The sequence below is a fragment of the Vulpes vulpes genome, chromosome 12 (assembly GCF_048418805.1).
Source record: "Vulpes vulpes isolate BD-2025 chromosome 12, VulVul3, whole genome shotgun sequence".
Lineage (NCBI taxonomy): Eukaryota > Metazoa > Chordata > Mammalia > Carnivora > Canidae > Vulpes > Vulpes vulpes.
Genome location: NC_132791.1, coordinates 37,832,699 through 37,859,342, shown reverse-complemented (window position 1 = coordinate 37,859,342; position 26,644 = coordinate 37,832,699). Strand labels below are relative to the sequence as shown.

Below are 26,644 nucleotides of genomic sequence, written 5' to 3'. Positions count from 1 at the left end.
CTGGAGACCCAGGATCGAGTCCCATGTCAGGCTCCCTGCATGGAGCCTGCTTCTCCCTCTGCCTGTGTCTCTGCACCTCTGTGTGTGTGTGCATGTGTGTCTCTCATAAATAAATAAATAATATCTTTTTTAAAAAAGAGGAAAACTCTCACTCTGTCCTCAAAGAGGTCTCAGTCTACTCTGGTTACACCCTGTCTGATCATTTAAGTGGTTTCATTCTAAAATGCAGCGATTCCATCAAAAACATCCCTATAACCTCCACCACCATTCCCAACAATCCCAGTGCAGGCAGCTTGCTCTGTTGTGAACTAACATATACATAGTTTAAGTCTCATTTACCAACTGGGTGATTTACTCCAGCTGTGTGATTCTGGACCACACTATAACAAGAAGCTGAACCATAATGACCTCTGATACCTGATAATCTTGGTACTTTCATCCAAGTTCTTAGAACATTTGCTCTAAACTTGTGTCTTTCTGTAACTACACTCAGGTTCTACCTCTGTACCCTGACATCACACAAGGGAAAAAAAATCACAAACAGCACTTCCAAAATCTCAAAAAGAAGGATTATACCCTATGTATTTATCCCTGCTAGGATATCTTATACACTGAACAAAATTTTAAATTAAAGTGTGAGATGTGAATAAGAAGAAAATATGAAAGGGAACTCATGAAAGCAGATTTTCCAAAAATCTTTGCCTTAATAAGCAATTTCCTGTTTGAGTAAATGTACTATTAAACATACAGAAACTTGTCTAGAGACTAGCTATAAAGTTCTGCAATATTAAGTGTATGGTCCCAAATAGAGGAAAAGGTAATCCCCACTAAAGGAAGGATCTAATCCAAGTAGCTAGCCATTCTTATTAGAGATCTGCCATATAAACTGAATTCTCCGTTAGTCCTCAATCCCCTGCTTCTCTGATAAGGCCTTCATCCTTATGATTTCTCAATGAAAAAGGAAATACTGTGACAAGAAAAGGTCCAACATTGGACTTATGAAGGCAGTGTTCATTTCATCCCACACAGTGGACTCAATGGACAGTGCAACATGTCACTGAGCTCTACACCTCCACAGCCCCTGGCATGTGTACCCTCCCATGGTAGTCACTGGCAACTACTTGGTGGTACTGTTGAACCATGAGCACATTCCTCCTCCTCCAATGGCTGCCTTTGCCAGAATGCCCACAATTCTTACCAGCCCTCTTAACCCCAACTTCACAGGGCCAAAACTTTTGTGATCAGTAATATTCCACTCCAACTGCAGTAAATAGTCGTCTTGACTCAAGCAGTTACAGCAAGTTTTTGCTAAGCCCTTTGTCCTTTAGCCCGGGACTGATTTGCTACACCACAAGGATCTGACTTTATAAGAAGCAACTGCACATTCAGAAATTCTATTTGGGAAACATTTCTGAGAATTTTTTTAAATTTTTTATTTATTTATGATAGTCACACACAGAGAGAGAGAGAGGCAGAGACATAGGCAGAGGGAGAAGCTGGCTCCATGCACCGGGAGCCCGACGTGGGATTCGATCCCGGGTCTGGGAAACGTTTCTGAAAACTGCCTTATCCCAGTCCGGTCTATTGTTGGGCATGGTTTCTAAGTGTTCATGTCAGTGACAGATTCATGAAAATGACAAAAAATAATATCAGGGGCAGTAAAAGCACTTAGAAAAAAAGGAGTAAGAGGAAGGTGGTTGTTGTCTTTAGCTGAATATATCTTTTGATCTGAGGCTAAACTCTCTCAGCTTTAAACCTGGTCTCAATCAGCCTCATTAACTTTGCGTCACTATGATAAAGGATCGGCAATACAGAACCAACTCAAAACAGGCAGTTGGGGACTGGGTCTGACACTACCTGTGAAATCTGGTCAAATCATCTGCCTTTTCTTCATCTATAAATTAAATAGCCTGGCCACATGCCTACTTGTCTAAATGGAGGTTAAGAAAAATGAAATATGCTCTACAAATATAAGGTGGCATTGCCATGACATAATATTGTTTTCCTACTTCTTCTGTCCTCCCATTCATTCAATATGCATGCACTCAAGCACCTACTCAGCATCTTACAGACACGTGCCAGACACTCTACTGTGTGGTAGAGACACCAACATGGATAAGGCATGGTCACCCAGCAATTGCACTGCTGGGGATTTACCCCAAAGATACACATGCAGTGAAACGCCGGGACACCTGCACCCTGATGTTTACAGCAGCAATGTCCACGATAGCCAAACTGTGGAAGAAGCCTCGGTGTCCATAGAAAGATGAATGGATAAAGAAGATGTCATTTATGTATACCATGGAATATTACTCAGCCATTAAAAATGACAAATACCCACCATTTGCTTCAATGTGGATGGAACTGGAGGGTATTATGCTAAGTGAAATAAGTCAATCGGAGAAGGACAAACGTTATATGGTCTCATTCATTTGGGGGATATAAAAAATAGTGAAAGGGAATAAAGGGGAAAGGAGAAAAAATAAGTGGGAAATATCAGAAAGGGAGACAGAACATGAAAGACTCCTAACTCTGGGAAACAAACTAGGGGTGGTGGAAGGGGAGGTGAGCGGAAGGTGGGGGAGACTGGGTAGCGGGCACTGAGGTGGGCACTTGACGGGATGAGCACTGGGTGTTATTCTGTACGTTGACAAATTGAACACCAATAAAAAATAAATTTATTAAAATAAAAAAAAATAGTGGTGGGAAACACACACACACACACACACACACACACACACACACACAAAAGACATGGTCACAAATCAAGGCACCATGAAGCCTAAATAAATTAAGAAAGAATAACTAAGAAAGCAATTGTAACATAGTATGGTAGGAACAGATGGTGTGGTAGAAAAGGAAGAGAGGGATACACCGAGTTCTATGGGCAAGAAACACAGACCAGGTGGACAGGTGTTGAGAGAACTTTTACAGAAAGAAGAAATACCTGAACTGAGTCTTGATCAATATGCACACGGCCATGCCGTCCTGCAACTGGGTCATACACCTGCCTGTGCAAATCTTACATCTGACTAATAATTATAATTCAGTGACTTTTTCTGTAAGCATGTCAACATGAAATCTGTGCATTGGAATGTTTCTCTTATACCAGTGAAATATTATGTCAAATGCTACAGATACCTACCTTGTTCTGAATCTAAAGAATTCTTTATAAATCAGGGAGGCGCCTTAGAAATCATAGAAACTGTCCCATACTAGACCTCTAACTTCTTTTACATTGAACAATCCTTAGTATCTTAACTTACAGTCTGAAACTGTCCTATGTCACCAAAAACAAAAGTGCGCTTAATATTTGACTAGCATCATGAATTTATATCAAAGACTAATTGGAGACATGAAAATTCATATTGCCAGCCAATTTTCTCATCAGGACAAAATTTACTACTTCTTTTGTTTTTTAAGATTTTATTTATTCGTGAGAGACACAGAGAGAGAGAGAGAGGCAGAGACATAGGCAGAGGGAGAAGCAGGCTCCATGCAGGGAGCCCAACGCGGGACCTGATCCTGGGTCTCCAGGATCACACCCTGGGCCGAAGGCGGCGCTAAACCGCTGAGCCACCTGGGCTGCCCCCAAATTTACTACTTCTTAAACTAAACTATTAAACATCATAAAACTGGGCAAATCAAATGAGAATCATTTATAATATAATCATATTTGCATTCCTAAGCACAGTGACCAAAGACAGTCTATCTCTACTTTGCTATTTTGTGTCCTCTAAACTTCTTTTTAAAAGTCAAAGGTGAAAAAAAAATAAAAATAAAATAATAAATAAATAAATAAATAAATAAATAAATAAATGTCAAAGGTGGATATTCCCAAATTTTCTTTCATTTATAATTAAGCATTTGACTATAAAAAATAACAAGCCTAAAAAAAAAATCTGTAAATATATACTTCCTACCAGTTTAACTCTTCCTAGAAAGTCATCACCAATTAAAATGACACAAACTACCATAATTAATTTTTTAGCCATTTTTACAATGAGGACTTCCAGGATGAGAAATAATGAAACTATTTAATTAACATTTAATTTGAAAATTTATCAGTTTGTTAGTTTTATGATGATTCTATGATTATTTGTATTTATAAAACAGCAGTAATTTTAATAATTACTTCATTAATAATTTCTTTGATGTTATTTCTTGCATAAAACCTAAATTTCTGTTTCAATAAATAGGAAGTCATGTGACTTTTAGTATATTTCTCCCCATAAAATTCATTTTTTTTTTCTATGAAGTTCTACCTTCTAACATATTTTCCTCCAGAGCTATGTTTTGCCAGAGGACTTTTCTATCTCTCTGTTTTTGGTCTCATCTTCAATTCTTTGTTTTCTTTACTCTGGTAATTCTGGCATTCCCTTGATCGACAGAGATTATCGACAGAGATCATCTCCCTTGCAAATGTTCTCTCCTATAACTCTCTATAGATATTTTGGTTTTTCTCCACAGCATGGATACTGCAATAAAATAGACAGGTGGTATTAAAGATATTTAATATACTCATAAGAAGAAACAAACAACAGCTTAAAAACACAGGCACAAAAAGGTTACTGACCAATACTCTCAATTATCTGAATATTACAGCGCAACTGACAACACAGTAAACAGTATCTGAGCTATCTTGACAATTAAGCAAAAATGCCTTTCAAGAAACCATAGGTCAGCTTTCAATGCTAAGACTTGTTGGGTGATTCTGTAGCCAAACACTTCAACACATATCCCGCTGACCTGTTTTCTCAGTTCAAAAGTGGTATCTAAACAGCAAGTTTATCTGTTTTGCTACTGGTATAAAGCGTAACCTACACTAATCTAATCAAAATAAGATTCACACATATTTTTGAAGTGATATATCCTTTTAAAAAAATTCTGATGTTCTGAGGAAGTGCTATCTATTCCATTTCAATGTAATCAGTATTATTCAACATGGACACTTTACTTGACATTTTTTTCTTTGATAATTTTTTCTACTTGATTTATAGTGTTTTAAAATTCACACACAAATTCAAATATTTATGAACAAGTATTAGGGTAGTATTTTACTCTGAAAAATGTTTAAACCAACAATGAACATTGTAGGTTTCCTATTTCCATTAAAGAGGTAAATACGAATTTCGGAGAGAAATACATTTCACTCACACACAGATACACACACATTGTTATGAAAGTACTGTCACTAGTTGGTTGTTTATCCAAGAATGGTAATGAGATGTGATGACCTACCTTCTGTAGCCAAGCCCTCTTTGTAATAACAACATTCATTTATTTAACAGTTAACCAACATTTGGAGCTCTGTCTATGTTTATTCAAGAGGTTTTTCCCTTTGCAAATCTAACCGGCCCATACAAGAATAGAATCTATAATCAGGCTCTTGCTAATCCCATACCCTACTCAACTGAGATAGGCAGTGCAAACAATTGAAGTATTGTTACTGGACAAGATAATCGACAATGCGGTTAATTGAAAATTAATAGTAGGACTCTCCACTTAGTGCCAAACATAGACATTTGAAGTAGTCACTTCAACAGCCCAAGAAAGAGTCGATTCTCAATTATTGAAAGTAAGGTTCATCTGAACAAATAGTACTTTCCACTTCCTATTGACTTAAATTGAATGAGAGAATTACTCTTTTGATAACATTTTCTCCTTCATATATCATTTAGATACAATTAAACAAAAAATGTTTTAAAACCAAAACATTTACCAGAATCTTAATATGGAAGTAAAGAAAGGTGCACTTCAAGTTTATATAGAGACAAAGCCATACAGTATATTCCTTGAGAACCTACAATGGGCCAAACATGATACTTGACACTGGAGTCACAAAGATGGACACAACTTGGTTTTTGTACCGAATGAGAGTGTCTTTCAGCTAAACTTGCCGATTCTCCACTCTCTTTGCCACAGAAAAACACTACCTATTCAAAGGGGATCCCTGGGTGGCACAGCGGTTTGGCGCCTGCCTTTGGCCCAGGGCACGATCCTGGAGACCCGGGATCGAATCCCACGTCGGGCTCCCGGTGCATGGAGCCTGCTTCTCCCTTTGCCTGTCTCTCTCTCTCTCTCTCTCTGTGTGTGTGTGTGTGACTATCATAAATAAATAAAGAAAGAAAAACAATTCAAAAACTTGACTAAAATTTTAACCCCTGTGTAAATGCTTTCTTGGTTTGCCTGTTCTCTGTTACTCTGTAGCACAAAGATCAGTATTTATCACATTTTTACACTCATCAAGCAATTATCAGGTACCATCCTACTAAGTGCCAGGAGTGACAGTTGATGCTGAGACTCTAGAGATGAAAAGATAAAAATACATTCTTTGGGAAAATCACAGTGCAACTATAACAAGTTAATCTACCTAAACCTACTGCATAAAGCAGAGCTCCTTGGAAACAACAGCTTAGGCATCTTTACATCACTAGTCCTTGGTGTACTATAGGAGCAAACAGTGTTAATTCAGTACTAGATGGAAAAACCTTTCGTTGGGAAATCAGAAGACTATGTTTTGACAACAATATGTCTCTGTGACACTCTGGGCCTTATTTTGTGTCAAACAATGAGGTGGCTATCTGCCCCCATGTGATCTCAGAGTCTACTGGTATATGAGTGAATATTCTGATTTCAAGTGAGATAGGTAAACATATTTAACCACCTCAGGATATGCTTTAAACAATTTTAAACTCATCTAAGCTATGATTAGTTCAATGACTAGGCCTATGCTGAAATCATATCTTGAAACATTATTGTAACCATTATTGTGGAATTTACTTTCTGATTTTGATATATTGAGTTGTTTTCTCCTCTCCCCTTACTCCTAGATGTATAACTGGGTTGGCTGTATTCTTTCAAATGAAGAATTGGCATGGTGGTTGCTGTTACTTAGGATAAGTGTATAATCTCTTTGACTTTCTCTTGTTGGGCAAACTGCCCAGTGAGTATCAACTTTTTTTTTAGAGCTACAAATATGGTTTTAATAGATTCACAGATTTCAAATTATTAGAATTCAGAGCACGTCTCTCCAAGGGTGAGCAGATAATTCACAACAATCCATGTAGATGCAAAGGAGATGACAATGGATCAATCTGTATGTAAGTAAGTTGACATAGCAGTTTACTGCTCCTCCTATCTCTACAGCCCACTCTTACCTCCCAGCACACACGCTTTTCATATGAAGAAAAATGTCTCAGTCTATGGGAGAGTTCAAATTAGTCATAATATCCACTTTAGGGACTGAGGAAGACTTACTGTAAATCAGCCACTTAGAAACCACATTTGACATATTTTGGTTAGAATGTAACTATAAGTTGCATAATATGGTATCTATTGATTAGAGTTTGGGATTATAATGGAAAGCAATTGCCATACATTGAAAGTGACCAACCACAAGATAGAAAACTGTTCCTGAAGAGCCCACAAAGGGAATCATTTTCCTTATAATCTGAAACTCCTTATCCTCTAGATGGTATATTCTATCACTCCCTTAAGGCTGTATTTTGCCCTAAAGGTGCTAAGATATCTTAACCTCAAATCACCTAACTATTGAACTCCCTGAGACCAAAAGAAAGTTCAGCAGTGTAAACTGAATTCATTACTGACATAGCAATGTCCATTCTAAATTGGAGCAAAAAAAGCAAATCAGAATAACATCTCACTGGATAACAACTCCCAAATGGTTGAGGATGTTATAATAGTTATAAATTCATATTAGAATCTGCCTGGGTTTTTTTCTGTCCCTTTTACCTTCATAAAATACAATAATTTATTGAGGGAATCATTGTATGTCAGATACCAAGCAATACACTTCATTTGCCAAGTGTCCCTTCCATCTACCTGTACAAATAGAGAACATTTGTCTTCTCTACCACCCTTAAAGAATCATTCCTATAAGTAGTATGTATTTCTTTAAACAGGGAGGAAAGAAATCATATACCACAGAGAAAGAACTAAAATCAGTTCATTTATGGGCAGCTGGGTAGCTCAGCGGTTTTGTGCCTCCTTCAGCCCAGGGAGTGATCCTGGAGACCCAGTATCGAGTCCCACGTCAGGCTCCCTGTATGGAGCCTGCTTCTCTCTCTGCCTGTGTCTCTGCCCCTCTCTCTCTCTCTCTCTCTCTCTCTCTCTCTCTCTCCGTCTGTCTCTCACGAATAAATAAATAAAATCTTTTATAAATAAAATCAGTTCATCCACTTATAAGAAGCAAAAGGCTCTACAGACTGGATGGTAGGAAACTTTGATGTTTCATACCCTCTGCATGAGTCATGATAATAGTTAACCTTATAATTTTTGGACCATGACTCCAATAAAAATACATAACTACAATAAAAAAGAGCACATATAATAAATAATTGTGTAACTCAACTGCTTTTGTTAAAAGTTGATTTCTGAAACAGATTCTTCTGTCATGTAAGTGCTGAAGACGTGCATAATGTTTCAATCTCACTGAGGACTACTTTTTAGTTTTTCCTTACACTCTTCCCTAAATCTTCATTAATCTACCAGATGTCATGGTTTAATAGAAGCATGAACTACATACCTATTGGGTTCCTGGGTCCTTTGGAAAAATGTGGTGAGGATTTGGGCCTTCGTTTTTGAAGATCTGAAGGGGCTGAAATAACCCTGTGACAAAATTCTTCTAAATAACTTTTTAGAAGAATATTAACAGTAGCAAAAACAGTTAACAACTTTCCCCCATTCCAAAATCAAGGACAATGGAATATAATTGAGATAACGCTTCTAAATGTTTTGTGCTTCAATGTGGATAAAGCAGTGGACCTGTGTCCATGAAAAGGAAATGCATTACACATTCTAGATACTTTGGTCTGACCAATTTTCCAAGTATTTCCAAGAATTTCCAATATAAAATTATTAAGAAAAATGCCAAAGTCCTTTCAAATAACAAAGTTAAGGTACAGGCACATCTGACTGAACTCATGCAGGAAGCACACTCCAACAAATGAGGGATTCAGGAGAGTAAATACGCCAAAGCATCCAAGGCTTTCTTTCAGATCCATAGGAAAAACAACATTTCAGTCCCTATGGTGGGCTCCATCTCTCCATTATCAAAACCCTTCCTGTCTCACCTCTTAATCCAGCCACAATACCTAACTTTCCCCCTTTATAGCTAAGTAACATCTGACTGAGTTTGCCTCATGTGCATCCTGCTTCCTAACAATGTGGAAGAAGATGTATATGCATAAATTAGAAGTGTGGGGAGTTAATGCTCAAAGGACAACAAGGATCAACTAAGAATGAGTCAATGGGTAAACATTTACCCCTTTTATTTTGTGGGGAGATGTATTTCATAAGGGGTCTCCAAAGGCCCCAGTGAGAAGGAGTACCCATTAGGAGTAGTACTGATCACTTTAATAATTCATCTTTGTATTGGTTTCCCATGGTCCTTCATTCTTACTCTGGAATCTACTTTAAAAAAGTACCTTCCTGTAAGTCAATGTCTCGTGATCTGTTTGCAGGAGGACCTAGGTTAAGTCAGCTCTTCAAAAGATTCTAAAATGTATAAATGAAATAATATCTGAATGTATCAAAATACAGGAAGAGATAAGACAATGACATAATTCACAGAAAAAAGAAAAGATAAATGATGAAAGGAGAGAAACCAGAAAAGCACTTAGAAGACCTAGAAGGCTAAATCTTCCCATTTAGAAGAAGAGGCAGCCCATGGAAGAGCCATACTCAGAAAAACTCCAAAGGGCACAACTTATAGCCCTTTACTTTTACTACTAGAGCTTCTATTTGACAGAAAGCCAGACTATACCCCAGAGCTCCTTATATGCTCTGGTCATATGTATCACTCCCAGTTAGAAATAGAATGTGTAGCCTCATATTGTTTTCTCAAATCTTTGAAACCTACTTCCTTATCAGATCTGAGAAGCAGGCTCTCATAAGTGAGCAGAGAAAAGCAGTAAACTCACTGTTAGTCACCTCTTCAACCCAGAAAGCTTCCTGTCCCACCATATGCTTGGCTCCAGTCAGAGATCCCCTGATTTCAATACTAGTTTGACAAGTAGTGTCCTGCAAGGCTCCCAGGAAACAGACCCAAACTCCATCAAATACGTCTGCATAGTACAACAGTGACTGAAAATCCAAGTTGCATAATCCAGAACAGAGCCAAGTGTAACTGAAAAAGTATCCTTACATGTATCGTGAGGTTGTCTTGCGCCACAGTTTCTCTCATTAAGGACATTCTGAACAAATCATTCATAGATGATTGGTCTGAAATCTTTTAGTGGTTACTGATTCACAAAACCACAGAAATAATACATATTCTGCTAACAGCCAGGGATGTTGCTACGGCATCAAATCACCTTTGAAACAGAGGTATCTGTGGCACTCATGTGAAGACCAGAAAAAAATCTTTAAAATAATGTATCTAAATATCTGATTTGTCAATTTGGAAATGTTTAACATCAACACAGAGAAAAAGGAAAAACAAAATCCTGATTGTTTAGGACAAAATAAAATCATAATTAAGACTTCATTATATACATTCATAACTGCCCTGTGTATAATCCTAAAAGGACAATGTTCTAATAAATCCATTCTCTAGATGAGATTAGGGAGTAACAACAATTATCACTCATCAGGCTCCATTCATAAAAGTAAATCAAGAGGGAATTACCTGTAACATTTGTTTTTCTACAAGTCCTTAAATTATTAGACACTACTACCAAATTCAGGTGAAAGAAAAGAAGAATGCCATGAAGTAGTTAAGCAATCTAAGAGCAAAACCAATAAAATACACACCTTTGATTCAGTTTCCCAAAAGCAAAATTTTCATCTGGGGACATAAAGAAAACAACCTCATGGAGTAAGGGAGATGGGGATGAGGAAAGCAGGCAGGAAAAAAAAGGGCAAAAAACACCAGCAAAAGGGCAGCCCAGGTGGCTCAGCGGTTTAGCACTGCCTTCAGCCCAGGGCATGATCCTGGAGACCCAGGATCAAGTCCCATGTCAGGCTCCCTGCATGAATCCTGCTTCTCCCTCTGCCTGTGTCTTTGTGCCTCCCCCACCCCCACCCCCACTATCTGCCTCTCATGAATAAATAAATAAAATCTTAAAAAAAAAAAATACCAGCAAAAGTCCTGAATCAAGTACTAGCTACTGACACTAACAATTTTCTTTTGCACTAGGATTCTGTTTATTTTTTTTAAGTGTTTCTGTTTTCTGCTCCCTAGCTAACAGGAGTGCTTTCTCTTTCACATGGAAGATAATGAATGTCCTTGCATGTGTTAGACATGGACTTATATGACTAGGAGTTATAAGCAAAATTCCTTTGCACATCAAAGAAAAAAAACTTTGTTTATTCAAGAAATTCCTAATGGCTTCATTTATAAGTAAAACTTTCTCTTTATTTGAGACCCAGTGGCACAGCAGCATATAGCTAGAAGATAGCAGGTAACTTTCATAATGAACTCTGCACAGTTTTGAGAAAATAATATCTGAAGGCAGTTTTTTCTTCTGGGGTCAGTAGATGAGTGGTTCAAAAAGAATAAAGTGAACAGCACACAACTGGCGGAGGAGAGGAGGAACATTCTTGCTAATTAAAATTTCCAGTTCTTATGGCCCTCTATATACACAAATCCCAGTCAAGAAAGGCTTGCAGGATCAGGCCTGTACCAAGAAAAAGTATACCATCATCACATTAATTGTATTATTACTTCATAATGCTAACCAGCCAGGTTTATATAGAAGAGATTAAATAACAAGATAATCTTATAAACAATGCTCATTTCATCAGTGTACCAAATAAGTTTGATTTATATCAGTAACTGTTCTTTTAATTAATTTATGCATCCACATGCTTTAATTTACACAGACACCTACACTGGGATAGGGATAGCTATTTTTTTAACATTTTGAACTTTAAGATGGGTTTATGTTTAGATTTCCCAATGTTCACACTTCAAAAATGAAGTGACTGTTAAAATACCCTGCATTAAAATTGAAGCTTGCAAAAAGAAAACATTTTATCAAACTCAATGCCTATCTCTCCCTGCCAACATTTATGTGTTTAATTTTAATTAGTCTGGCTTTACTCAAATTTAAAACCAGATCTATTCCAAAGTTATAACTTACCTCTTTTTACCAATATTCCCCTCAAAAACTTTTGGATATATAACTTCATCTTGTTATAGCATCAATCTTAAGCTCCTATATTTGTTTTCATGAAGTTTCTTGTGATTTAAAGGGAGAAAAAAGGCTAGTTCAAAAAAATCATTCCTACTAACATCAGGGACTTGGATAAATTTTTAAAAGTCAACTTCAGGATGCTGGTTTAGAATAGTAAGTACTACCAGTCAACAGTTAGAAATAAGAGAATTTTAGAAAGGGAGGAAAATTCAACCAGAATGATAAAAATAGTTTGTATGAGTCCAGACCCACTTACAATAAGCTATCAGTGACATCATGGTAATGCTAGCACTCTTTGAAAACCCTTAAGAATAATAATATAAAAGGATTATCTTGGTGTCAGGATTATTCCAGTTTAGTCATTTTACAACATCCATGGATACTTTCAGTATGGGGATGAGGATGTCTATTTACTTATTTAATGGGACAAGCAAAAAGGTTTTTACTTGTCTTTGATATAAAACTTTTATTTATGTATTGGATCAATGTTTATTTGTAGGATGTTAATATGATAACAGATGACAGCTACATTATTTGTTTTTGATTATACACTTCTAGAGCAGAGATGCTGTCTATTCAGCTCACTTTTAATAGAACACAAACACAGTACCATACTCAAAAAAGTATTTAAAGATGTTTTTTATAAAAATTATAAATTTGGGATGCCTGGGTGGATCAGTGGTTGAGCATCTCCCTTCGGCTCAGGGAACGATCTCAGTTTCCTGGGATCAGGTCCCATGTTGGGATCCCTACAGGGAGCCTGCTTCTCCCTCTGCCTGTATCTCTGCCTCTTTCTATGTGTCTCTCCTGAATAAATGAATAAAATCTTAAAAAAAAAAAAACATAAATTCAAGGGAACTTGGTCTGCCTCTGTGCTCCATGAAACTCCACTGGCAAGTATTGAACATTAAAAAGTAACACATTCTTGAGTAATTCCATTCTTCAGTATATGTGCTGCTGAAGCAAGCACAAGTAATTCTATTCTTCAGATGTCTGTCCTGGCACTTCTCTTCTTGAAACAGGGATTATTTAGATGGAACTATTTCCACCTCTTAATGTTCAAGAGCTAGCTTTTGTCAAACACCTAACTTCTACCCTAACCTCATGCAAGAAAATAAAAGAAAAAAAGCCAGACCCAAACATCTCATTTCTTAGCATCAAGTTAGCAGACTTCCTGCATCAGGCAGAAGGATCTGCTGCTTTCATGAGGGAATCTGCTAACATCATTACTGTGGTGCCTAAAAATGTAGCCTCCTGGCATTCTTAATGCTCACTCAGATGATCTAGAACAAGGGACACAATCAAATAATTTTGTGGTAAGAAAAGAACTATATAATGCTTACAAACTCTTAAGGAAATAAAAACCAGTAAATATCTTCAAGGCTCCAATGTATCGAGAAAGGAGAATGTTTTGCTAACGATGTAATTTGGGTTTAGTTTTTCTTAAACTTCTCGGCCTTGGTTTCCAAATGTGTAAAATGAAGACATTAAATTATATAAATAATTCAGATAATTCCAAGGTTTGAATTATGAAATCATATGAAAAATATACTGAGTCCTAAAGAATCTCACGCACAGATTGAGATTCCATTATCTACCCTAACAGAAGGTTTTTCCTTTCTTTTGCAGGTGGAAGAATAGTAGACTATGTGTTTTCAACAAAAATCCTCATTTATGTAGTGTTACTCGTTATGACTAATTCAAAATATTCAAACAGTATCACTAGCTATTTGTAATGATATACATTTCATGTATATACAAAATCCATATATATGCACACATTCTGACACAGACATAAAACTCTATTCAAGCCAAGAATTAAAATACTTCCTATTTTTCTATCATTTTCCCACCTTCTACAAGGCACCTACAGAGCTGTTAAGACATAAGAACTTACATAAAATAAAAATAAGCATCTTACTCAACGTTTCTTATATTCATACTGACAGTTCCCAACATGAACTTAGTTAAGCTGGTTATCTAAAATCTAGATAACATTCTCTCATCCAGTGGTTTTGAGAGAGAATGCAGAATGTAGGTATGTTCTCAGGCCCATCAATCAAGATACATAGAACTCAAGATACACGATCTATGAATTTAATGACACTTAAGCAGAGAGTAATAGTAAAACGGCAGTAGAAAAAATTTTTAAAAGGTCCTAAAAATATGTAGGGTCATCGAGTCCATACTCCGCCAAAATTAAAAAAGGGAGGATGGAATTTAAGCTCATGAAACTGTTTTTTATCTATTAATATTTACTAAGACTCCTGCAAAAGAAAACAAGCAACTACTAAGTATACTATCATTTGCTTTGTTGGAAAATTATCTGTTTTGAGAAACACAAAAATGCACTACAGAATGCAGTGATTTCTTCCATGTAAAGAAAGAAAAGCACAGGTATTTTGTTCAAAACAAACAAACAAACAAACAAACAAAACCACAAAGAACTCCCTGTGTTCACCTTGGATTCCTTATTATAGAAAAAAATTATAAAACTTTATTTAAAAGTGAGTATCTTTAAATGGTTGAGGTATGTGAAATTTTCAGGAAAAAAAATTCTTCCTAATTTTTATCTTAGCCACCAGAAGCTAGTAAAATACATTTATATCATAATAATATATTCACTACTTGCTCTGTGCTAGACACTGTGCCTCATGCACATACACAACCCTTCAATCCTTCCCACAATGCCAAGAACATAGGCCTGAAGAACTCAAATCTTCCTGTTATTTTTCATCAATAAAATGAAATCCAAAGATCAAAACACAGAGAAGCAATCTCCTAACTACTGGTTGCTCTATTAGATGTCAAGAAACTCTATTTGATTTGAATGCTGTCCTCATGTCAGCGTAAGAAGGAAAATGGTAAGTGGGAGCCACAGATTTCTGGCTTTCATCAATTCCACTCAAAAGTCCAGGGAAAGGGATGATTTACTGAATATTCTGCATTCCCTTTTCATAAAAAAAAATTAATCAAGGTCCATTCACATTCCTTAAAAAAAATCTACCAATGTTCATACAAATTTATGTAAAAATGCAACCTAAAAATTTTAATCTTACAATTTAAGTAGCTGTAGATATTAATCTTTTAACTACTGGCAGAAAAACTAGGGCTATAAATGAAAACAGAACTGTAGTCCACTTTTATGAAAGAAATAGGTTGTGAAGAGAAATATAAAAGAACAAAAATTAAAAGGATAATAGAAAGGAAAGAGAAAATGGAGAAGAAAAAAGAAGGAGGCACACAAGAAGGAAAAGAGAAAGGTAGTAAGGTAAAGAGGGGAATGATAGAACAAAGGAGGGTAAGACGTTTGTAGTAAAATGATTCTTGTCCAAGGCTTGCTGGAACTCTGGACCATCGCCTCTATGTGACAGAGGGATTACCTCTCTAGTGGTTTTTAAAAATGCTTTCTGTATCTACACAGTCTCGTTTTATTTTTCAAAATCCTGTGTTTATTTTTAAATAAAAATTCAAGTTTGAAAACTCTGCAAACTCTGCAAACAAAGGAATGACTTTTATTTTAGAAATGTACTTTGGAACGTACAAACCATTGCTCAGTTTAGCGCTCAAAACCTCAGAGATGGCCCAACATTCCAAACCTGACAGTCTTTCCTTTGTAAAGAAATTAAGGCCGCCTCTTTCCACAGTACTTGGAAATTACATTTGAAATTAGTGTTCGTGATTGTGCAAAGCCTTGAAAATATGTCCATTTGCTTGAGAAATAATCTATTGCCAAAGATAGTTGTCCTTATTCTCAAGAAAACAATGTAGATGTGCCCAAAGAGTCAGAAGCTCTCAAACGAACATCCCAAGTTGGTTATCAGAAAAAAACTGTCCTGCCAAGAGTATGTATATAGAGCAATTGCACTGAATATTGTACCCAAAGCCAGATCTATCTATAGAAAGGTGAGCTATGCATCAATCCAGTTTGGCTTAGCAGGCTAAGAATCCCACCTACCCAAACCACCTTGACCTGATGGCTTGCCTTTTTCTTCCCATTCACCTACCCACCCTGAATTCCAATAAACTATTGGTCCTTACTCTATCCCTCAATAAGAATGCTTTTATATAAAAATTCATTAAATAACATACCACTTTTAATATACTGATCCTACAAACTGTTACTCTGTGAAGTGGTTCAACAAGATGTCATCACTACATAGCAACTTGTTTCATTTACAGTATCTGTTTCACTTCTACTCATGAGCTAATATAATTCAATTTTTTTAACTGCACACAGGCTGCTAGACACATGTGCATGGCAAATGGAATCTGAACTTAGCTTAACAGCCTCATTTATTCCTGATGGTTTAAATTATTTCATCACAATTAATGACACCCCCTCAGCTTCCTGTGCAGCGCTGCCAGATGTTCAGAGACCACAAAGCCACTCTCTTCTTTGACGGCTGGTGACAAGTCGTCCTCTGAAGGACGTTCCCTAGGTACACAGGCCGGATGACACCTCCATTGCTTAGCACCTCTCTGCCTCCCAGAGTAACCATGTTGAGGAAAAAGCAGGAAGGCATGAGAAACCAGCAAATGCATTAGCAAAGGCAAATTATGTGAAGTGATCTACACTCGGAGGAACTTGGCTCCTGCCACAGGAGTTCCTAACCTTGTTGTTTTATGAAAGAGCTCTTCATCCACCTTCCCAACCCCTGGCATCCACTGAGTACCTAACATGGCATCAGTCCCCAGGGAATGTCAAAGGACAATAAAAATATAAACTTTTCCACATGGATCCTTTTTGGTTTGTTATTTAAACTTATCACCCTCACCATAATCATCATGTTGTTTTTGAGAGCAAACACTCTGAATGGATTATCATTATATCTTCAGCTATAATTTTCTTCTATCCTATTCAACAGATAAATCCACTTGAAACATACAACGTTTTGGGAACTTGTGGTTAACAGTTTCGCCTCTTCTTAAAACTTTATGGTGGTATATAATAAGATGGATATGCAAAAAAGTTACATACATTTCACATAAACATTTTGATGACTTTGATTTACCTACTTTTCTTAGGCTTTATTCATTTCAGGGGCTGCTGGCTTTTTTTATCCTTGTTAGGTTTTATTTGTTGTTTCGTTATATTTTTTAAAGAATATACTGAAAAATAGACTTCACACTTTCTTATTTTGATTCTGATAATAGGCAAAGCCATTTACTTCTTTTCTTAACAAAACCAAAATTTTTCTTCAGTATGAAATTTAGAAACAGTAATTATCTTATGTTTATCATTTTACATACACAAAAAAATATAAATTCATATAACCACAGGTAGCTAATAGTAGCTAACAGGGTAGCAGAAACAGTAAACATACTAGCACTGATACATTAAGAATCCAACACTACAGCTCCAATTTGGAAAGCATTTCCATCAACTAGAGAACATGTGGCAGACATTTTATGGATTATTTTTTAAATGTTAAAAAAAAAAGCTGATCTTATTCAGGGAATAAGGGGCCTCTTTCTTTGCCAAAAAGTGTAATAGGAAAACTGAAAGGCCACCTGTGTCAGCCCACCCTATAGTATGAACATAAGCTATAAGAGCATTTTGGAAAATATCTTCAAACTAAGATGAGAAAAAAAATCAGTATCAATACAGATTCCAAGCAGATGCAAAAGGCTTCTGTGCATGTTAGTGATTATGTGTGTGGCCTACACAGACTAATTTTCAGATGCCTCCAAACTCAGTGTACTTTCTCTTTTATAAACTATTTGGGATTAAAATTAGAAGCTCATTCATATCAACTTTGACAATGGACAGAAATACAGGGTAAGCTAATCAAGCCAAACAAGTTGAATTTTCCCCCTCATAGAAGGCTATTTTAATCTTAAATGCCTACTGAATTTTACAGACATGCTACACTTAATATTTTGACAGTTGTTTATTAAAATTGCTTTCCTGGGAAGTTCTATGAAACCAACAGTCTAGTCTGTATCAGAATCGAGGCGATCAGAGGAGTCGAGATGATGGCATACTTGCAGCAAGCAGACAACAATAGGAAACTCTCAGCACTCCTAGAGTTGCATCAAATTTTCCATGGACCGAAACTAAAATGAAATAGTTCAATTACTAAGAGGTAGATAAGTAAAATAAACAACTAATTTCATACAGTGAAGTTGGGAGACAGTCATATGGACCTCATTCTGTTGTCTCCAAACACTGTATTGGAGGGAAAAAGGAGTTGAATAAACTTTAAACTCTCATGTAGGGATGTATTGCTTGTGTGTCCCTGGCAGATGTGGAAAGGAGATGAAATGGGCAAGGGAGAATCAAATATCCCATCGCTGCAGGTTTGCTGAGGCAAAGAGCACTGCAAAGATCTCACATCTGGCAATCATTTGTCAATAGCTGGAAAGAGAACGGCAGGAAACTTTCTGGCTCTTGGAGAAGATGAAAAGACAAAAACCATGTGTCACACACACACACACACACACACACACATATATTCTGCAATGGTACAATGACTACTACACTTATTCTCCACCCCTCTACTCCCCCCCTACATTTAATGATCTTCAGATATACTCAACTCCGTGGTCAAAAACATGCAGTCACTTGACTTGTTAAAGCTGCAGTGTATGTACATTTTTCAAATAAACCCCAGGGCTGATGTTAGAAAATCAAAATCAGTGAAGCATAGACCGCCTGGTACTTTGGGCAGGAATCCTTGTGGTTTAGTCAATAAACAGAATCTGAATGAAAGACACCACAGTAACTAGACAGTAACGTTTTGAACAGTTCTTAACCTGAAAGGGGGTTGGGGAAGGCGGGTGCACTAGTGACCATGGAGGTAAGGCTACCAGTGTACTTGGATGGCTCACTTTACCTGCAACATGACTGTGTTTAGCACAAGGTCATCTGCTGTTTTTTTTTTTTTCTTTCTCTCTTTCTCTCTCTCTCTCTCACACATACACACACACACACACAGAGTGAACTTGTATGTGAGGAATGTTGTGAATGAATTTGGAAACAGTTTGTTGTTGTTTTCTAAATAATTATACCTGTTTAATAGGGTGGGAAGGAGAAACTTCAAATTCTATTTATTCCATACTGGTGATAAGAATATAGAAATGTGCTGGCTTCATTATGAGTTCATAAAAATGACCAGCTTTGCCCTAGCAGATTTATTATGCAATTAAAAAGTTTTCAAGACAACCCACACAAAATTAATTAACTTTTCTAAAATCACGGGAATTTAAATCTGGTCATGGTGATCGATAGACTTCAATAAGCAGCTTTCATTCACCCTTGTGCTGCATTTAACTAGCAGCAGCCGCCAAGCTCATCCCCGTGATTCCGTAAGTGAATGCTGCAGGTTGTTTAATAACCTGGCAAATTCACAGTAGCTTGTCAAATTATTACAGGAACAGTGTCATCACTAAACAAGCCTGATCACGGTTAATTACAATGCAGACTAGAGAGCAGCCACAATTGTTCATTAATTACAGGAAGCACCTCATTTAAATTTTATGGAAATTTACACTTGCACCCCAGTAAGTCTGGGAAAAAAAGTGATCCTTCACGCATTCACAGAAGAAAGGAGTCTGTGGTTTATGAAACACCACAGTAAATTGTGTCTATCTGGTACTGAAATATTGGTTCATTATTTACTCTAATTTTTAAGCATTTTAGTGATGAAAAATATCAAGTCAACCCCACTTCTTGAATTCCCAACCAAGAAAGGAACTGTGTTGGGTTAATTGTAACAACTTAATACAGGAGAAGGCACAGTTAGACTCAAAAAATAACTTTTCTCTGACTGAAAGTATAATATTTAACAGCAATTAAGGGAAGTCTAAACTAGAATAACCACTTCCTAAAAAATAATTATATAACAGCACAATGTTTTGCTAATATACATCAGTCAACCTCCCAAGCTAAAGAAAGTACACAGTTTCATATTTACTTCAAAAACCACTGAGAAAAATCAACAAAATTAGACAGTGAATCAAAGTCTTGATTTCCAGCTACTTCTCTAAATCAAGCATATAACACAAAAATCCAGCAGATACGCTTGCAAAAGTCAAGTCAGACACAGACTTCCAGGATAACAGCCATTCAAAACCAAAGATATGTTCATGAAAGAGTGTCAGGGATCTTGGGATTATTAAGTAATAAAGTTGCTAAGCCATCTGAAATTTTAGTGATAGAAAAAAAGTGAAAAGGAAAAAAATAAGAACAGAAAGGGACTCCATCAGTCATGAGAAATTATGTCAGCTAAAATAGAAAAGTAAATCAGATATGGTTGCTATGTCTAAATGAAACCCCTTCATAGGAAAGGATATAAACAAACTACTGCTCCTAAATCAAGGTATACAAGAGGTTATTCTCAGAATCAAGAGGCCAAACAGCAAATCCTCTAGTGGTTATAACATGGCCCTGGGGGACAGCCTGAAAATCAAGCAGGAAAAAGTAGATGCCTCTGGCAAATCCTATAGTGAATTCCCTGGAGTGCGGAATTAAACTAAAGACTAAAAAATGGCTCATTCCTTAGGAAAAAAAAAAAAAGACCAGAATACATGCCATGGCAAGAATGAAAGGACTCTAAGCTAAAAACTATTCCTGAAATTGTTAGCTGGTGAAGAACATATTGTCAGGTTTTTTTTTATGAATGACATAATGTGGATATGTACCAGGTATCATTAAAACGTATGGAAGTCATATTTAGAAAGGAAGAGGAAAACGAGAAGGAAATGTTCAAATGGGTCCCAGTTAATGTACCAATTCGCCACATTTGACTTTTTGAACAGATTCAACCTTTCCACTGGGTCTGCCAAAATGGTGTTGCAAGAGGAGGAGTCCAATAAAATGAGACTCATTTCTCTGCCCAGGGGCTTGGTCTTCTTTGCAAAGGACTGTGCTGAATTGTCAACTGTACAAATGTTTAAATTTTTTTTTTTATTTTATTTATTTATGATAGTCACAGAGAGAGAGAGAGAGAGAGAGAGAGGCAGAGACACAGGCAGAGGGAGAAGCAGGCTCCATGCACCAGGAGCCCGACGTGGGATTCGATCCTGGGTCTCCAGGATCGCGCCCTGGGCCAAAGGCAGGCGCCAAACCGCTGCGCCACCCAGGGATCCCATGTACAAATGTTTAACTACCTACAACCGGGGTTTCACTTAAACTAGTAAATATACATCTTCTTTCTTGCTATGTTATAATAATATGCTCTGTTGGTCTCTTTCAGTTTTATTTCACACAGTTACATCTGCAAAACACATCACTCTTTGCTTCATAACTCAAGGTTCACAAACAGATTATCCAACAACCACCCATGACAAACCATTCCAGGTGATGTGTTTGAAGAACATAGCTTGTCCTACCCAAAGAGGTCAAGGATCAGACCACTCTCCATGAAAAGTCTTCCATCACTCTGCATTTATGTGTCACATACAAGATTCTAAAACTGGGAAATACATGACCATGTCTCATATGTGTCACACCTGCTTTTCTGTTATACTGTAGCCATACACCACCCAGACAGTACCAGCTTGCAGCACAGCAGAACTCAGGTGGTCTTCCCTAGGCCAAGAGCAGGTGTGCAGGAGATGGTAGACCCTCCAGTACCATAAAAACTGAAACCTCTTCCTACCATCACTTCCACCTTCACTGCAACTGTGAAGTCAATTCTTTTTTTTTTTTTTTTAAACATATGTTTTAAATTTTTTTATTATTATTATTTATTTATGATAGTCACAGAGAGAGAGAGAGAGAGAGAGGCAGAGACACAGGCAGAGGGAGAAGCAGGCTCCATGCACCGGGAGCCTGATGTGGGATTCGATCCCGGGTCTCCAGGATCGCACCCTGAGCCAAAGGCAGGCGCCAAACCTCTGCGCCACCCAGGGATCCCCTGTGAAGTCAATTCTTATAACTATTCTCCTCTCACATAGGGTATCTAAGTCAGTAAAAATGCTTTAAAACTAAGCTCATGGCTCAGCGGTTTGGCACCTGCCTTCGGAGCAGGGCGTGATCCTAGAGTCCCGGGATCAAGTCCCATGTTGGGCTCCCTTCATGGAGCCTGCTTTCTCTCTGCCTAAGTCTCTCTCATGAATAAATAAATACAATCTTTAAAAAAAAAAAACTAAGCTCACCATGCTCATCCCGTAAGTCTGAAAATTTAGAAAATGATGCCAAATGCATGTCCTAAAAAATAATATGTGTTTACTCATCTGTGGGATACCATTCACATTACAACTTCAGCTAGTATTTTTGCATTAGTATCGCACACATTCCTTAAATATTAAAAGGCATATTAAGTAGAGATATATCTTTAAACAAGATGTCACATTTTTATTTTTTATCTGTGATACACTAAACTACTTCTAATGTCCCAAGACCACATAACATGAACTGAATTCCAAGTAAATACTTTCACTTTGCTAATAAACTTAGTATTAGATACGTCACAGGACGTATCTCCTCAGACATGAAAAGGGAAGATACTTATTAAATCATACTTTTCTATTACAATGCCCAGTTGAATGGCTTCTGTTCTCCTGAGCTAAACCATAATGCAGGAAACATGACTTGCTCACCATGTGTCTCTAGTGCCTAGCACAGTACCAAGCACATGATAACGATTTTTAAAGATAAGAGCTAGTCTTTACTGAGGGCCTATGCTAAGCACTAGTTTATATGTTAGAACATTTACTCTTCATAATCACCTTGGGTGGTAAGTCTCCATTTTATAGACGGGAAAGCTAAAGCTCAGTTTGGTTGAGTAACTTTGCCAAAAGTCTCATAATAACTTTTGTCAACCTAGGCAGCCAGCTATCAAGAAACCATGTTCTTATCCACTGCAATATATATCATTTCTTGAATGAATATATGTATTATCTCCAGTTACAGAGAATTTATCCTGAAAAGGACTTTTTATTGCATACATGTTACCCTGATTCTTCTTTTACACCTGTCTCAACAGTTGTCCATCTCCTGATGGCACTGATATATCTGTATGGCCTTCAGGGATCACTGTTTCTGTCACACCACCCCCAACTAATAAAGCAATAAGACTCCAACCTGGACTTCCAGCCTCTGGTCTGGTTCCTCCAGGTTTGGGCAAAAGTCTGCACCCAGCACTCTGCCAGCACATGCCACTGGAACCTAGGGGAATATGGCCAAGTTAGATGCTGGGTGTGGAGGCTGCTAAGAACTACATACACACACATCTGATCCAGACAGAAGCAGATATGAAAAACAGGCCATCATGGCTTCATTGGGTTTTGACACTCAGTATGCCAAATATATTATATCATATACCAACTTTATTAACTATCAGAAGGCAAATTCTAAAAAGAAAAGATCCACAAAACTTTTATTCCCCATTGTATCCACAGCATGTAGCACAAAGTAGGCATTTAATGAATATGTCTGGATGGGAGGAGGAGAGAAGGTAAAGTACAGGAGAAAAAGAAACATAAACATAGAATCTCTGCTTGATATTGGTGACATTTTTCCCCTCTTAATTTTCTTATGTGAGAATGAAAAACATTGTATTCTCTAATGCCTACAGTTCCTTTCCACTGTTAAAATATCTGTTCAAATTTATTTTTCCTATTCATGTATATAGGTTAGCACAGACTTTATCAATATTTACTTACTATCTCTAAATTTTAATAGGCTTATTTTATGTCTGTTCCAGTAATGAAAATGATAACAAAACAGCTATATTTTAGAATGTTCCCTATATCTAAAATTCTACACTGAAAGCCACTAAGATTCTCTTTCAAAATTAAATTATCTTAATTAGTCGATCTCATCCCAAATTATTGCCTCTACTGTCACCTGCTTACTTCATTTTAGATTTTTTTTTTAAATAAAGACTAAAGGACTTAGATTCCATCTAAATCTGCTTTCCGTTTTATTTATTTATTTTTTTAAATTTATGATAGTCACACACAGAGAAAGAGAGAGAGAGAGAGAGACAGAGACACAGGCAGAGGGAGAAGCAGGCTCCATGCACCGGGAGCCCGATGTGGGATTCGATCCCGGGTCTCCAGGATCGCGCCCTGGGCCAAAGGCAGGCGCTAAACCGCTGCGCCACCCAGGGATCCCTGCTTTCCGTTTTAAAAAAATTCTTTGAATCATTACTATTTCCAAACACATACTATCTTTGTTAATCATACAACTATCTTTATCATAATCCATCAATCAGTTTCAACCCACCTGTCTTCTTTCCCTATCAAAGCCCACCTTTGCTGTTCTGTGCTTTAACTCCACTTAGGATCATCTGTGCCAGTCAATTTTCTTTGCTGAGATCAGTTTTCAGCCAAGTGTGTGCTGCCTTAGAAGATATTTTCCTCTTTCTTTCCACCCACGAATCAGTTCACTTCTCTAAATTTAAAAAATTTTTCAATAAAGTCCATTTTGCAAGTTTACCAGAGAGCATTACTAATATTTTTTTAAAAAGCACTCAGTCAAGACCCCTGGGTGGCTCAGCGGTTGAGCGTCTGCCTTTGGCTCAGGGCATGATCCCTGTTGGGGATCTGGCAGGGAGCCTGCTTCTCCCTCTGTCTATGTCTCTTTCTCTGTCTTTCATGAATAAATAAATAAAATATTTTTTTTAAAAAAAGCACTCAGTCAACTCTTTAGACATTTTTGGGACCACCGCTCCTATTTTTTTAAGTTTTGCATTCTTTCTTCTAGCTTATGTCCATAAAGTGACATGGACAGATTATCATCTGTCTTTGAACTTACCCACTCTTCACCTACAAATTTCACAGTGGGGCCCAAGAGGGGAAGTAAGAGAGGTCACATTTACTGAGCACCTGCAATGTGCCAGTCACCATGTGGGCACCTTAAGTGTGGATTTTTCCTTTCATCAGTCTTATGGGATATGAGCATTTCCATTTGACAAATGAAAAAAACCCAAGGCTTCAAGTAGGTAAGTAACGAGCTCACATTAACATACGAGAAAGTTACAATGCTCAAACTTAAGAAATGAGAAGATGGAGAATATATTTCAAAGAAGTTAATTAAAAACATGCAATAGTTGCATTTAGTGGTTTCCACTCTAGATGCATTTGTTGATGTTTCATATGAAAGAAATTACAAAAAAGACAAAGGAAGTGGAGAAAATATGTTATCAAGACTTACTACTTGCTCTGTGGTCTTAGACAACATAATGTGAGCCTATCCTCTACCTTGAGGAAGGAGAAAGACATGGAGCACAGAGAAGAGATACTGTGCACTGGTGTCGTGGCACACATAGACTGGTGCTGATGCCACCCTTCAGTTAACATATGGAGGGGCACTAATGAGATCTGAAATAGTAATTCTCCCTACAGTGCAACAGAAAAACTAGGAAAAAAAATATTCTTGGAATATTCCACATCAAAGCAATCCCTGCTAGCTTCCAAAAGACTGCAATAAACGAGACTACTTAACTGATTAAAGCACATTCATGAGCCAGAATATGTATATTGCAAATCAAGTGTAAATAATACTTTATGTACACAAAACAATTCCCACTTACCTTAATATTATTAGACTGTATCACCAATACTAAGTTTCTAGTTCTTTTATACCATCCCCCAGAATGCATTTGATAAACACTCTCAAGAGGAAAGGAGAAAGTAGATGGCAATTACACTCAATTATAACCTCAGACACTTAGAAAGCACAGTTTCTGAAAGAAAACAAAAAGGTCTGTGAATAAGTTGGAAGGAAACAGTGCCAGGCTACTAGAATGTTTCAGCTATCCAAATCATGAAAAGAACTGCACTAGGGACATGAGGTAGCACTCTCAAACTTAGAATCCTAGGGTTTCTAAAAGGAAAAAACATCTATCAGGATCCATATAAATAAAATCCTGTATTTTATTTTTAAATATATTTATTTATTTATTCATGAGAGATACACAGAGAGAGGCAGAGACATAGGCAGAGGGAGAAGCAGACTCCCTACTGGGAGCCTGATGCAGGACTTGATCCCTGGACTCTGGGATCATGCCCTGAGGCAAAGGCAGATGCTCAACCACTGAGTCACCCAGGCATCCCTGGACTCCTGTGTTTTAAAAAGGAAATTGAAGCTTAAAATTGCACAGTTGTACTACTGGATTCACTAACGATATCCTCTCCCACATCACCTACCACACTGCGTGACGATACTGGATAAAGAAAAAAAATTAAGGGAAACCACATATATCTGTTTCCTAATTCATCAAAATATACCAGGGAAAAAACAAATGATATATAAGTTGATAACCTAATTAGTTACAATTCTGCATACCTAGACAATTAGGACTTTTGATTTAGAAGCCTCAATAGTGAGACAGCTAGCTAGAAGCGATCAAAAACATGACTGACAGATATAGCAAAGATAAATTGTCCAGCCCCTTATCATCACTCCAGTTTAAATTAAGATAATAAAATATGGTGTGTACCTCACCACCGTTTTTTTTGGAATGCATAGTTTAAATTGATTTGAAGAGCTCCAATTTTATCTGCTTTCCTTCATGTTCAGTGTTTAG

At 37.1% G+C, this 26,644-nt stretch overlaps 1 protein-coding gene across 12 annotated transcripts in view; it reads right to left on the bottom strand.

The window, feature by feature from the left end:
- The window catches only part of BNC2 (basonuclin zinc finger protein 2), a 433,488-nt gene that overhangs the window by 225,543 nt on the left and 181,301 nt on the right, over positions 1-26,644 (bottom strand). For 8 of the 12 annotated variants that reach the window (XM_072728223.1, XM_072728211.1, XM_072728224.1 and 5 more), the window contains one exon: positions 23,194-23,277. The exons of the other annotated variants lie outside the window; for them this stretch is intronic. In XM_072728223.1, the coding sequence (XP_072584324.1) occupies positions 23,194-23,277 (84 nt within the window). The remainder of the gene's footprint in view (positions 1-23,193; positions 23,278-26,644) is intronic. 12 annotated transcript variants of the gene reach the window in all.